The sequence below is a fragment of the Catharus ustulatus genome, chromosome 2 (assembly GCF_009819885.2).
Source record: "Catharus ustulatus isolate bCatUst1 chromosome 2, bCatUst1.pri.v2, whole genome shotgun sequence".
In the NCBI taxonomy this organism is placed as follows: domain Eukaryota; kingdom Metazoa; phylum Chordata; class Aves; order Passeriformes; family Turdidae; genus Catharus; species Catharus ustulatus.
The window spans coordinates 17119738-17135006 of NC_046222.1; the positions used below are offsets into that span (position 1 = coordinate 17119738).

The 15269-nt window shown below is 37.7% G+C and overlaps 1 protein-coding gene across 2 annotated transcripts in view; it reads right to left on the bottom strand.

Annotated features, from left to right (window-relative positions):
• The window catches only part of NECTIN3 (nectin cell adhesion molecule 3), a 60631-nt gene that overhangs the window by 25187 nt on the left and 20175 nt on the right, over nucleotides 1-15269 (bottom strand). For both annotated transcript variants that reach the window (XM_033051928.1, XM_033051927.1), the window contains exons 2-5: nucleotides 11821-12159; nucleotides 4559-4855; nucleotides 2734-2851; nucleotides 530-681 (exon numbers count right to left, since the gene is read on the bottom strand). In XM_033051928.1, the coding sequence (XP_032907819.1) occupies nucleotides 530-681; nucleotides 2734-2851; nucleotides 4559-4855; nucleotides 11821-12159 (906 nt within the window). The remainder of the gene's footprint in view (nucleotides 1-529; nucleotides 682-2733; nucleotides 2852-4558; nucleotides 4856-11820; nucleotides 12160-15269) is intronic.

Genomic DNA, 15269 nt, shown 5'->3' on the forward strand with positions numbered 1-15269 from the left:
TTCCCTATATGGTACTAAGATCAGCAAGAGTTCTGCATGAGGTATTTAACTTGATGATTACTGGGTATCTGCACTCCAAGAAAGTGACACAAGTAACTGGTGTAAAATGCACATTCAGAACATAACCCTAACTTCCTTAGAACAGAGCATCTTTAGCTTTTCTAAATGTAGTTGCTCCCTCCCACCATCATCGGTTTTTTTAATTTATTACAGACAAGGTACTGGTTATTGCAGTCAATATGTCTTGTCAAACACAGGATAACACCGCAAAAAAAATGTTAGTTTAACTACTGAGAGAAAATAATCACCTCAGAAGCACCTCAACCGTAAGAATTTCCACTATATGTTGCTATTCAAGAGTTAGTTTAATCCCAAATTGTGCTTCAGCTTTTAAATCCACACTTTCAACAGCTTTTCACACAGAAAATTATATATTTCATGCAACAACTTGCTCTTCAGTTTGCTAATTCAATCACTGACTAAAAAAACTTGCAAGTTAACACTGTCTTTGCTAAGAAGTGAGACTTACCTAGTATGTAGATAGTCTTCTGATCACTTCTCTGACCAAGGGCATTAGTCACCTTACAGATGTAAGTCCCGGTGTAGTTGTAAGTCAAAGGGCTGCTGAACTGCAGAGTATTGTTAACAGCCAACAATCCTTCAGGCCATTGGCCATCCAACCTAAAAGAACAGTTTTATTTCAAATGTGTACATTTACAACTAGTTTAAACAGAAGTACTTTAAAATAATACTGCCAATAATCTAGAGAATGAATCTTTCACTGTGCTCTGACACTTCCAGTGGGCTTTCCTTCAATATTCTCAGTATACACCTGAAGGTTTATTTAGTATTTCATTTCTGGTCCAAATCCTTTAAATGTCAGATCTGCTAGAACTAGCAAGTTTTCTAAAATCATCACTACTACAGCTAAGAAAACAGTATACCAAAAGAACTTGGAGGGGAAACAAGACAACTGAAGCTCTGAAAACTAACAAACAGTTTAAGAAGCTGCCTGTTCATTTGCATCCAGTAAGTATTTCTGTCCATACATGCTTAATTTAGAGGACATTTTAACTAGAACTTCTGAACAAGCCTTCAAGCAGTTTCTCCTCTCCTGAGCTGCCTTTTCTCATCTCCCATCACTTTTCTGTCTAAATTACAGCACTGAAATGGAATGTGGTACTCAGTGATACATTTGGGGAAACAATAGTTTAAAAAAAAAATTGTCAACCGACTTTTCTGAGTCTACCACTTCCCTGTACAGTTCTGCCTGAGATTGCAGACAATTGTGTAAACACAGGAGAAAAAAGGGGAAAGGGCAAAGACCATGGAGCCACTCTAACAGGGCTGCCAACTGCCTGTTAAACACCTGTGGAATTTCATGCCATTGAATTCCATTTTGATTTATGTAAGTATCTATTAACAGCTAAGCAGGCCTAAATCAATATTCAATAGATCACTAGATGACAATATCTTGAAAGCATTTAGCAAGCATGATTTTAAACTAATATTGAACAAAAAGACACCCATCACTTTAAAACAGGTATTCAAAATAAACAAACACTTCACAGTTAGCACTAAATGAAGCACATTTTCTGAAGATTGCTTGCTTCAGCCACATAAAGCTGATAAAAGTCATCAGGTACATATTTCATAATTCATGGTACCAGAAATCTTAATTTAAAGAAACATTGTAAAACTGGTCAACTGGTTTGAAAGCTCTATTCTAATAAAATTCTCATACAGGCAACACTTAAAATATTACTAACCATGAAAATACCACTATATCCCAAGTAAATACAATGTCATCTTGGATTCCAAGAGATACAACTGGTTGGCAAGGTAGTTCTACAATCTATTGTACTCTGATACCAGACAAACAGCACACAGTTCAACACTGTACTTCTTATTTCTCCAAGCTCAAGCTACTCTTCTTTTACATGGATTTCCACCTCCCTACACATGAAGCTCCTCATTCACCAGTACTACAGCTTTTTAGATGGGTTATGTTGTTGCTCAGAAAGGCACACCAGGTTTATTGCGGAAAATTTGGATTTCCTGTAAAAGTTGGTTCCATTTTAAGTTTAGGAAATCTACCTGTGATCTCAAGTCTGAGTGGCTTTAAAGGTATAAAAATAGGTTTATTTCTTCTAGAATTGTGAAAAGTGGTAGTATTGATTAGTTCTTACATATGTTTCAAATTCAAATGAGAGAAGTGAGAACCCAGTGCATCTGAAGAAGCAAATGGTACTGCAGTTAGGGGCTTTTTTTAAACATAGGAATTCTTATGTGCTGAAATTTCTCATCACAGTGATTTTGAGCTAAGCCTGAGATGGGGATGGCAGTCTGCAGATTCATGAAATTTGGATGCTATGTAAGCTTTTAATTTTTTCATTAGAGGCATATGTAAATAACAGCTGGATCCTTACTAGATTTATTGGTCTTTGCTCTACATGCTGCAACACACAGAGCTTAGTCTGCCTTGAGCAACTAAAGAGACTTTACCCTGAGAGTAATGACAAACTGTTTAGGCACAAATTTACAAGATATCCACTCACCTGTATCCACAAACACACATCTTGTATTCTCCTTTTAAAAAGCTGGATAAAACCATTACAACCAATACAAGTCATATAGTCTTTGTTTTCAAAACATGCATTTACTGTAAGCAAATTGATTATACCAAGCCACATGATTGAATCATGTGGCAAGCCCCTTTTCATAAATATTTACCTGGTCCACATAAATTCCATAGGTAATGGATTTGCATCAGCATTACATTTGAGCTGAACATTTCCTCTTCCAATGAACCAGTTTCCATCATAGCCAGTGACTGAAACTTCTGGGGCATCTGACAAAAAAAATTTAATCTATGAACAATCACAATTAAAAGTGTAAATTGTGTGTAAGATCTATAGAACAGAAGAGTACTTTTTTCTTTTTTGAGGGGAATGTGTGCTTTAGTTGTTGGTGGCCTTTTTGCTATTAATTTAAAAGCCACCACCAAAATATACAGACATGATACAGTTCCAAGCTACAACATTAATATGAACCAGTGAACAAATTGTTTTAATTGGTGCAACTTTCCCAGTATGTTTTCAGTAGCCACATAGCACCGTGAGGAAGTGAGAGGACCTCAAAAAAGAAAGTATCAGTTTCATGTCTGTGGGAAGTGAGGAATGGTAACTTAGGACTACTTCTCACTAAAAAGATACAGCAAAGGATCAGAAACAACCTTGGGAGAAAACAGGTAATTAGGAAGTCACCAAAATGCTCACAGATGCCAACTATAAAGATTAAATTATCTATTGGCATCAAAATGTGGAATTATGTTATGGCTCTAAAAAGCCAGGAGGTGATTTTAGAGAGGCCTTGGAAAAATATTCAAAAGCCAAGGAACCAGTATGATTTGGGATAAGCTCTGGAGATGAGACAAACAGTTGCAAAAGCTAGTAAGTGTCAGGGAAGACTGCAGAGCACACAGTGCTTCTCACTTGCTGCTGTGTGCCTTACTAAACTTCATTAGAAATTCTGAAATATGCATTAACACTAATCTCAGATGAAAATACTACGACTAACTTGCATCCTCACTGAATTTTCAATAGGAAGCAATTCTTCTATTCACTGTTTGAGACAATACAAATCCTATTTATTTTTATTGCTGTATCAATGGCCATCCAATCTAGAACTTCAATTCAAGATCAATAAAAAAAGCAATGCTAATCACTATTTTACGCCAAAATAAGTGATTCTTTACCAAACAGAACAAAACCAAAACCAAATTCTAGTTAAATCAAAACAGCCAAGTCTACTTTTTTCAGCTCCTACATTTGTTCTGCTTGAACTGACAGACTTCTGTGATTTAGGAACTTTAAAGCAGCACACAGCAAAGACAGGAACCACACAAAAATAGCTGGTTTTGTTCACATATGCACTGTTTGACAAAAAGGGACCACATGCCTAAAGCTTATTTGTTAACTGGTTTTAACTAAGCAACATTGTAAACCTCCTTGCTTTGCATTCACATCTTTTAAAAGCCATACATGTTTTAAAGAAGCCCAGTATAGCTTTGAATTATACGAGCAATCAGAAGCTGAATAACAAATGCTAGGCATGTATGTATTATGTTCTTGTTTCCTTATGCTAGCTAGAGTGGACAAAGCTTGGTGAATAATCTGAAAATAACTTATTGACTACCAGAAGACCTATTTTCAACTTAGCATCTCAAACATGAATCTTCATTAACATTCTTTTTTTAATACTGCTGAAATTTTAAGACACTATAAACAGATTATGGATCAACCCTCATGTTCACCCAATATCCAAAACAGTAGAAATGCAACAGCATTCTAACTTCATGACTTTATTTTCACTACAGAGACCATAGGCTTTTACTCCTGCCTGACCTGCCTCTGATCACAGCTTTTTTATACAGTTTCCGTCCCCTGTATTTTCCCTGAAGCAGAAAGTGCTCATTTCCCTCCCGTGGAAGTATACTCTGATTAAGGGGGAGGTTGCAAGATACATACCAGGAGTAATTGCCTCACAGAATACTTACACTGTATGTCCAACACGTAAGGGTATCGTATCTCCTTTTCAAAGGCAGGGTGCCTCACCACGCAGGTTATGTGTCTTCCTCTTGCAAATCGTGTAGGGACAATCACATAGTGGCTCACAACTGTCACTGTTTCATTTGGAAACAAAGTAGAAGTGGATTCCATTTCACCAAGACCTCCTTCCCAGTCAATCTGTGCAGCAGGTTTTCCAGTGGCTGCTGTACAAGTGGCTGCTATTGTCCTATTTGCACCATCTATTAGAGGGTTTGGTCCTTTTGTTAAGCTCACAACAGGTTCAACTACGGAGGGGGAAAAAAAAAAAAGGAGATTTAAACAAGAACTCCACTTCTTTGGAAGTGTAACTTGTTACAAGCTAGACATTTGCAAACGCTCATGTTAATCAGATATCCCAGATATAAGACCATGCATATCTCAAGAGATGATAGCTCTACAAGGCTTTGTCCAGTATCTCCCTTTGCCCACTCATTCAAGTTCAGTGCTGTTCATTCACTACTTTTAATGCACTGACAGGGAATTCCAGAGTGGTTAGGTCCAAAGCAACCACTGCAGTGCTCCAGTTGCAGTGTCTGACAACAGAGCTTAAGGCATTAGGTTGAAACTACACTGCAGTCTTTTTTCAAAAAGCTTAGATTCTGTTGCATTTTCAATAATTAATCTATACTGTCAGCTTGTGTCACTTGAAAGCTACTTCAGTGTTTGAACACCCCAACATCAAGAGTTTAAGCTCTTCTTGATCACTATGATACAAATAACTTCCATGCTGCGTCTTTGTAAGATATGCACACACACCAAACATTGTATAAAGGGTCTAACATGTACACACAATTATGCAATTGTATATAAAATTCATGAGTTTTATATACAAAGTAATCTACATATAAATAAAATTTCAATTACAAAACAAAATAAAATTTATTGCTTTATATATAAATAAAATTTTGCCTACAGATATACACACTTGTGTATGAATCCCCACAAAAGTTAAAAAAACAAATCAAACTCAATATTAAGACTAAAGAAATCTGCACATGGAAGGATGTGACCTCTTTGTAAAGCCACTGCTCACCCCAAAATTTTAAAAACTTGGGGAACACACTTCTTTCTACAAGGAAGTTGTGTTCCTCATGCACAAGTTTATTGCTGAGTGTCACAGACTGAAAAACTTCCAAAAAATTTCCTTCTGCTTTAGCAAATCTCTTCCGGCCCTGCACAAGTCACCCGCCAGCTGCAGCCCAAGTCAGAAACACTATCTGGTGCTTCAGATACAAACTGTGGCTGGGCTGTTTTAGAATGGCCCAGTTGTGTCACCAGCTCTCTTAGGGACAGGTTTGCAGTAGTGTACCAACCCATTCCACAGTCCTGGTCTTTTGCTCTAATCTGCCTACTGGAGTCCTCTGAAGGAATGTCATTGCTACTCACCATGCTTCAGAATCCACCTCAGTGGATCAGCCCTCACTAATCACAAAGCAGAGACAAGTCTTGCAAATTCTGTGCCTTTCAGTATCAGGTGAAAAGTTAGTTCATGGAATTTCTTTCCAATAAAATGAAGCTGACCCACAGACACCTCTTGTAACAGAATAGAGCAAAGTTCACTGTACCTGGCAAGTTCTCCAACTGCCCATACCTTCCAAAGATACTGGGTAACAAATATTTTCAGCTTCAGCCCATTCTGTGCCAGGATCAGTTTTTGACTGTTTTCTGCTCAGTCTAACACTGTTCATGTCTGAACAAGTTGCTTTATTATTTGCTCAATTACACTAAAGGAAAAGGCAACTATTAAATGCATAACCTTATAAAAATGCGTGTTTTCTGTTCTATGCTTAGAAGCTCTTGAAGAATATAAGTTGTTATGAAACTGAAGATTGTTTGGGCAGATACTGAGAGCAAATTATTTTCTACTTTGTTTCTCTGAATGCCTACCCTCTGAGATTTGTTAGTAACCCTACTGAAAATAAACCGATAGCAGCTTTTTTCTGCCAAGTTGCACACTCAGTCTTCTAGATCTGCAAGATTTCTAATACAACTTCTTTCAAAATCTGATTCCTTGTTCTCCAGCAACAGTTACGACTTTCTGCAGTAAGCCTGGATATCTGAACATATGCATAAGCACAGTCTCATCTGCAAAAAAAGCCTTCAAAACCTAGCACGGGGAACTTGACATTACAGAGCTTTGTTACTTGACCCACTATCTGGTTTTTCTGATGAACATACTGCCTTGTTCTCCCCAAACCGCTGGTAGAGAGTTCAACAGCTTCTGTAGCATTACTAAAATGCAGAAGTAAACACCCAAATTTATATTTAGGATTTTGCATGCATTAAAATTCTAATTTTTGCTGCAGTCCTCCCTTCCCAAGATCTCTGTAACAGTAAAATCAATTAAATTAGCAGCTATCATTAGCATTTCATGACAAAACTGTAGATTCCAATAATTACAGCTGGAAATAAAAGCTTGGTATGTTCCATTCCTTTGATTTTTCTCTTTAAAAAAAGTATCTGCACAATTTTTCCTCCACCTCTTTGTGAAGGGACACTTCAGTAAACAAGAACTCTTAACTAAGTTGTAGAGATGTCCAGACCCAAAGCAGACTACTCAGTACTGTACTTTTAGAAAAAGAAGTCTTGAAGTAGCCAGAAAGCACAATAGACTAATTTTAGAAACCTACTTTCTCAAGTGATACCAGACATTTGTCAGTTTGAGTTCATTGTGCAACACTTTGTTTTACACTGTCAACTAGACAAAAAGGTGAACTATTCAAAACTACTCAGCATCATAAAATATACTTATTCCCAGTTCTATGCCTTTCCAAGCTTTAGTTTAATACATCACAAATATTTAGGCTTTTACTGTCATATCTTCCCATAAATTGTGATTCTTGTACTACACATCAACTGCAAGATAACTAAATAGCCACTTACTGAAAAATAGAAAGCAACTGCTATTAGGATACTTATTTCTAGAGTGTATCATTCTGCACTAGTTTGTCCCAGCAACTAAAACAAAATCAGCAGATGCCCAGCTACTTATTCTACAGCCTTTCTAGCTATTTCAGTTATGGATTAAGTAGTATGTGGTGAATGAGACCGTAATTACAAGGGGCCATGGCATCCCATGCCTCAGTGTGAAACATTTTTACCATTTTCAATTTGGAAAAGAGATTACTCAAAGTATGGCCTTTGGAATTTTTGGTGGCAATTTTTTGTTTTTTGAAAGTATGATTTCTATATGCAGATCTCTTATCCCAGTACCATTCAGTGCATCACATGAATGTGATTTTCACTTCCTCTGCTCACAGCAGTGGTGGAAGACCCAAGAGGCAGCTGGGAGAGCATGAGAGAAGCTGCTACACCCACTCAGTAGGAACACTGTGCTCTATTCAGGCGAAATGAAAAAGATGATGAGGACAATGCTTGGCGTGGAAGACACCAATCCCCCAAGATCCAAAAGCAGGACCTACTTCCACAGAGCAAGAGTTCCATCTAAAGCAATATTATGGCATGAATTATACTTGAATATTAAAGACAGGATGGCTGAAGCATGGAAGCTAGATGTGCAGTTCAAAATGTCTCAACTAATTTGCCAATCTGTGGCAAATTCCTTTTACTGACTCATCACCACCACCTAATTTAACCCAGCTTTTTCTACCTTCACCTTACATTCAACATTGACATATCAGAAATCTCACTGCTCAAGTCCTTACACCTCTTTACAGAAAAAGAACATAATACAGCATCCAGACAAGAGCCTTAAATCCTACTGCATTAAGATTTGAGGCCAAAAAGCAACTTCTTGGTTTTCATGTGCTTCATAAGCCTTTTTCAATTGCTTCTGTTAGTCTTAAAACTATTTTTCTGTGCACACTGGGCACAGAAGGTCTGGATGAAGTTGGCATGATTACAACACAAACAGGATTATTTCCTCCTGACAATAAATTCACTCATTCTTTGGCAATAGCATGACACTGGGAATTGTGACCCCCTTCATCACAACTGACATGCACTTGACTAACTTCTTTCCAAAACAGTATTTAAAGTTTATTTTCTTTCACCTCAAAACCAGAAGCTTCATCTTTATCCTGTTGGCTAAATATTGCTTAACTATTAACTTATTAAGGTTTTCTTGTTTTAGTAGCTTTTGGAGGGGTTTGCTTGTTTGTCTTAAGGCCAGTCAGCTCACTAATTTGCCATCTACTTGATACATGTTATTGGCCCACAGTATTCTGTAGTACTTAAGAAGAACATGTACATCTCATCAAGCAGCACTTCTCAACTACTGTTACTTAATCAGAATTATCTGAGAGCATCCAGTATCCATACTGCCTGACATCCATCATCGTTTAATTCCTAATTGGAACATTTTCTGCATTAGAGTGTCTGGGATGAATTCATGGTGACACACTTGTACCTTTGACACTCCTCTGTACACCTCATTCCTCACTTGCAGCATTGCTGAGAGCTAGGCTGCAGAGGAACAAGACCTACTTATCAATACCCATGATGAGAACTCCAACTTAGCAAGACAGAGTCAAACCCAAACCAAGTATTTAAAGTAGTCATGGACAGTACTCAAGGTAGTAACAAAAATTATGTCAGCTATGCAAGCTACCCTGGGGACACTTCTTCTGCCCTGAGACACCAGTTTGCCTCATTTGGTCAGCATCTTGGGGAAACCAACAGCTTGACACAAAAATAATTTGCCATTTTTTGCACAAGTTTAACAAGGTAAGTTTGACAAACCTAAATTTTAGAAAAGTTCAAAATATCTGTTTGACCCTAAAAGCCTTTTCATATTTCCACACTCTTAACCTCTCCTTTTACAGTGCATTTCCTTAAGACAACATGAAGCACTAAACAAAGCCAACTGGCAGTGGGCAAAGTCACCAAACACAGCAAGTTTGTTAAACTTGGGGCCCATAAGAGGTTTTAGATACGGTCTTAAGTGATCTGTGCACTGTGGCAAAACACGGGGCACTTTATCTTGTAGTTATTTTACTTCCTTTTGTCTTCAGTGTCTCCACTTTACAGTGTAAAAGCATCTACTACATGATTAAGTATGTCCACTACACATAAGGAAGGAAACTAATTCTTTGCTAAGTAAGAACAGACAGGGACTAGGAAAAAAGGCAATCTTGCTTCAACTGGAAACAGCCTTAGCACACAAACTTTTTTCCTTATTTAAGGGAGAATTTTTTAGACCAGCGGGAAAAGGCAGTCAATACATCACTGAAGATGATTTTAAGTTACACCAAGATTTAAATTACAGCTATTGTATAAGATTCTGATGAGCTTGGAATTGCTGGCCAGCAAAGTTCACAAGTTATTAATGTAGAAACATATTCTGAAAACCACCACTTCCCCAGCATTTTAAGTCCACAAATCAGTGTAGCAAAAAGTTTCTAGAAGGACAGAAAATACACTGGTAAAGCCAAAGAACTGAAGCCCAACAGAGGGCTGGCTACCTAGTGGTGCATGCAAGTGAAGTTGCTGGTAGGTAGGATTGAAAAGCATCTTTGCTAATAACAGCTGGGTTTTGCCATTTAGAGGTTGATACAAAGTCCTGAGAGACTTACAGCAATTGGCAATCATCTGCATCAACGATGAAAAAAGCAATGATCAGAACCACTGCATGCCTGACTGATACTTCTTTGCCTATATCAAGTGCAATTTTTTTTAACTTTTATCTAATGAAACAAGTTGTGGTCCTTCTACTCTTTCAAATGTAAAATAATAAGCACATGGGACATACATTCCCGAGTTCCTCCTGATATTATGAGTGCAAAATGGACACAATTACTAACGTTACCTAAAAAAAAAAAATCTTAGAAAGAGGAACTGACTAGAAAAGGTGAGGGGAGGTAGCAAGAACTTCCTACTGCTTATTGGTAAAGCACAATAACTGAAACCTGAAGTCAAAAGACCACTACAATAACCACAGACACAGCCACCTGCAGTACAGATGGAAGTCAGGTGAAAAAGACAGCCATAAGATCACATGCTTTGTGCATCACACAGAATTTGGTCAAATTACTGGTTTCAAATTGGACTAAGCCATATGCTCTGATGCATTTATTTTGCCCCCCCTTGTGGTGAAAACTAGTTTACATGCTGTGCTACAGCCACCTGATTAATCCCACTGATATTCTACTACTATGAAAAGCTGCTACTGAAGACCAAGAGATGATCCTAAAAAGCACATCTGCTTACAGAAATTGTCACTGACAACCACCTCAGCTACAGAAAATATCATTTGACTCCTGGCAAGAGACACAGAAGTACAGTAGTACAAGAGGAATACTACTGTAAGGAGAGGCCAAGTTAATAACAGGCTTTCAAGTTCCAGGGTAATCATTTTACTTTACTCTGTAGTAACCCCTGAGTTACTTGCACTTCAGCACTAGTTCCTTATGACAGCAATACACAGCCCTCAACAAGAGGGACAAAATTAGTGTAAACAAACCCCCAGGTCCACAAAAGCTTCACATTATGACTATCCACAAACAGCCAAGAACTGAAATTGACTCTTACTTCCCACAACTCCCAGCAGTCATGTAGATAGCTTTGCTTTACATTGACACTGTGCAAAGAACAGTTTGCATCACCAGACCCAAGCAGTGATATTAAATTGTCATGTTAGCATCACATTTATAAAATCATAGAATTTCTTTAGAAGGGACTTTTTGAAGGTCATTCTGTCCAGTGCCCTTGCAATAAGCAGGGAGGTCTTCAACTACACCAGGTTGCTCAGTCCCATCTGACTGTTCCCAGGCATGGGGCATTGACCCTCACTGGGAACTCTCATCTCATCACCCATGATTCACTGAGACAACCAGTTACCAGCAGGGTTTAGAAATACCTGCTCTTTCGGAAGACCAGTGACACCTCAGCACTGAGGGAATTTAGCCAAGGCAGTAGCTAAAGCCAAGCTCAGCTGCTTCCCAGCACATACAGACAAGTCCCTGGTATCAGCATTGCCTGTCAAAGCTCTAAAACTCTGTGCTAGTACAAAATATTTGTTTCAGCATAATGCCTAAATAGGAACTGGTTATTTATTTTTAATAATAGCAGTCAAATAACAAGTTCTAAAGAAGCAAGACCCAAAAGAAGTCTCCTCTATGACACTAGTAAAAGTAACACACCTGTAACAAAAGACCAGCAAACACATTTTGCATTTTCTTAGGGTTAAATGGCAAAATATAACTTACTAGTAAGTTTCCAGAATTTTCCTTTCAAAAAGAAGTTGACTTACCTAACACTGTTACAGTTGTTGATGCTTGTGTATTTCCAAGTGGGAATGTAACTGCCTTGCAAACATATTCTCCTGCATCAGAAAAGCTTACATTTTTTAAGATGATTGTTGCATCAGTAAGTGAGTAGTTTTTAAATGCCACTCTTCCTTGGTAATCTCCTTGAACAGATATTCCATATTCAGGGTGATGAACAGCAATAGTCTGTGAACTTTTACCATATATCTTCTCCCAAGAAACTTGTGTTATGGTTTCGTTTACATCAATTATGCATTTCAGTGCAACCTTCTTCCCCCAAACTGCTGTCACATGTGGATCAACAACTGGTCCAGCTAAGGCACCTAAAAACAAAGCAATTGTTAGTTGCTACACAAGAAAATTGCATTGTATGGTTTTCAAAGTAAGCCTTCTTAGACAAAAATTGCTGCTTTTTCTGAATAACTCATTCACAATAGTGTGGAAATACTACAGAAATGCATCTCAAGCAAAAACATCAAATCCAGGCACAGATCAATTATTTTTCAGATAAGACCACCACTAATACACAATTTCATATAAAAATGACCTGGCAATTGTGTAACTGGTGTAACAGCCTTCTGGGAATTTAACTAGATATGAACATTTAGTGAATTTGGATTTACCAAAAAAACCCCAAGTCATGGTACTTTTGAGCAGTCTGATTACGGACAGAGAGCATCAAGCGAAAACTTAAATTACTGCACTTACATATTTCTCCTTAAATAATTTTTATTGTTGCATATTTTATAAGTAGGAGTAAGTGAAACTTCTAGTCCTTACCATACCAGTAAATACTTAAAAAGCAAAGCAACAATTAAAAAAAAACCCCCAACCAAAATCCCACAAACCACTCCACGCTTACAGTGACAGTCACTCAAAGATCTCATCTTGAACTTTCCTACCCTATTTCCTAATGAAGACATCTACCCTCATATGTATGCAATCTTTCTGCTTCAGTGCAGTGGGGTGTCTTCAAACAAGATTTTCTCTCAGACAGTAAATATTCAAGAGCAGGCATAGTCTAGTGCTTGCTTAGGATTCAATGTATGTCTGTTAAATACCTAAATTTCCTTCCACTGTAGAATTACATTCTGAGCTCAGCATTTTACACAACCCTCCTTTCAAAAAAGGAAATCTACTAGGACAAAACAGTTCAATATACCACAGGTTCACAATTTCTTTCGCCAAAGAGATGTTCCAGCAACTTCACTCATTAATCCTCTCAGAGCAAACTAACCTGATGAAAAAGAACCAAAGTCTTAGTCCACAATGTATTTCTTCTTCCTGTGCTAGATTTTAACAGAGCTATTTCAAATGCTCTGATTCTCTCTTCAGCTACCAAATCAGCACTCAAGCTGTTACTGAGGAAGCTCACCAATGAAGCAAAAGTATAAATTTTATTAGCCCCATTCTCATAAGCATGAAGAAGTCATCCAACCTGAGACATGAGCTGCCTTATCACTCACCAAGTTCACACAAAAGGCAAGCAGTGTGTTCAGGAAAGAATTCTTTATATGCCTTTATCTATGAGTCCATTGTTAAAAGCTTCTGCTTCCCATCAATTGATTTTTCATTGTTCAAACCACTTCTGAGTCAATGAAGTCACCCAAAAAGTGATTTAGCTATAGATATCTTCAGTATAAAACTACCAACTAACATCAATAGTATGAACACCCGAAGCTACACAAATGAGTCAAACCAAGCCAGAAATGTAGGCCAATATTGTTGATACATCGGTCACTAAGCAGGGCTGGTGAGGGGACAAAAAACAGCAAGAAAAGTAAAAAAACCCAAACATTCATATACAGAATATCTGCCATGAGAAGCATGCAAGAACATTCTGTCTATTCTCCTCATGCCTCTTAACACAATACTGTGACAGAGACAACTATTTGCAAACCAGCATGAAGAGTTCTGCCCAAACTTCATCTCCTTTGAGACTTGCCATTGATACATTTACACATAAGGTGCAATGTTCCTTAAAAGGCATTTGACCATTGCTTTCTACCTTCTAAATAAGCTCACAGGTTACATTTGTGAAATGCATTTCAGAATGTACAGGATATACATTTCTGTAATATAATTTAAGCAAAGAAAAACATGCTTTCATCCAGGAATCAGCTTTTTGCAACAGTTTAATCTGCTGAATTTAACCTACATTAAACTTTAACAAAATGATGAGCTGTATATAACCCCAAGCAATGTAGTACAGAAAAGCCCCACAAGTGAACTTACAAAAACTGCTCAGACTTCTGAGGAAGGTAACAAACAACTAGAAAAACATCCCAGTTAACTGAACACATGAACTTTTTTGCTTCCTTTTCTTTATTTATTTTTTGACAACTCTGTTCCCAGTAATTAAAGGCTTTAGCTACATAAAGATGACCATCGTACATTTAAAAAGTCAATACTCAACCATTTTCCCACCGAGGAATACTTCCAACAGCTCATTTGTGCCATGAGAATGTTGGGTTCTCACATGAATTACATGAATGTTTTCAGAAGTCAAACTTTTTCATTGATGCTATTTTCAAGATTTACAGACTGAACAGAGCAGGACCCATATGCGTTTACAGACATAAACACACTTGCAGATATAGAACGTTGATCAGTTAGATCTTTTTCCTTCACCTTCTCCAGCAAGGGAGACAGAGCTAACAGATCACTACTACAAATTTAACATTTTTACATTTATCTCATCTTCTGATACATGTTCAGACTCCAAAGGGAAAAAAAAGAAAACCTTACCTATTTGCATCATTTAACTTACATACAGCTCATACAACAGTACATACACTCCAAAGTGTTTAAAGTACTAGAAATAGTTTAAATCTGAAGGGTCAGTGTTATGTATTTAATTTGGAACAGTATCTCTTGCTTTAATCTCCATCCAGTTATTATTTAACTAGCTGTAGTTGCAGATCAATCAAGCTAATAGTTCAAACTAGCAGGCTGATTACCATGCAGATATTCAGGGCTCTTATGGTATTTTCTTTGACAAAGACTTCCACCCAAGAGTCAGTGCTCTGCTCACAGACTGCAGTCACATAAGGAGCTACATGTCTCCCCCAAAATAACACATTTAGAGGCTCACAACGCACAAGGATCTGAAGAACAAGACACTACAAGAGTTCACTAGTCAGGTCCTTAACTGATCCAAAGCACTGGCACATAGGACATACACTCACTGTTTTAATGAGGCCTAGCCCTCCTCCTCTTGAAATATGACCTTCTCTGCCTCACATTGACAATACTGAAGCCTGTGATGCTCAACAAACCTTATGGACAGGCTTTGTACTTAGGAAGCAAGATGTTTTGCAGCTTCTCAAGATAAACACAGCATCATGAGGTTTTCTTGCTTTTTTCTTCATATTTGTCCAAATTTTTACAGGTCTGCCTTCCCTTTCCTTTTGGCTCCCTTGGCATATGTAAG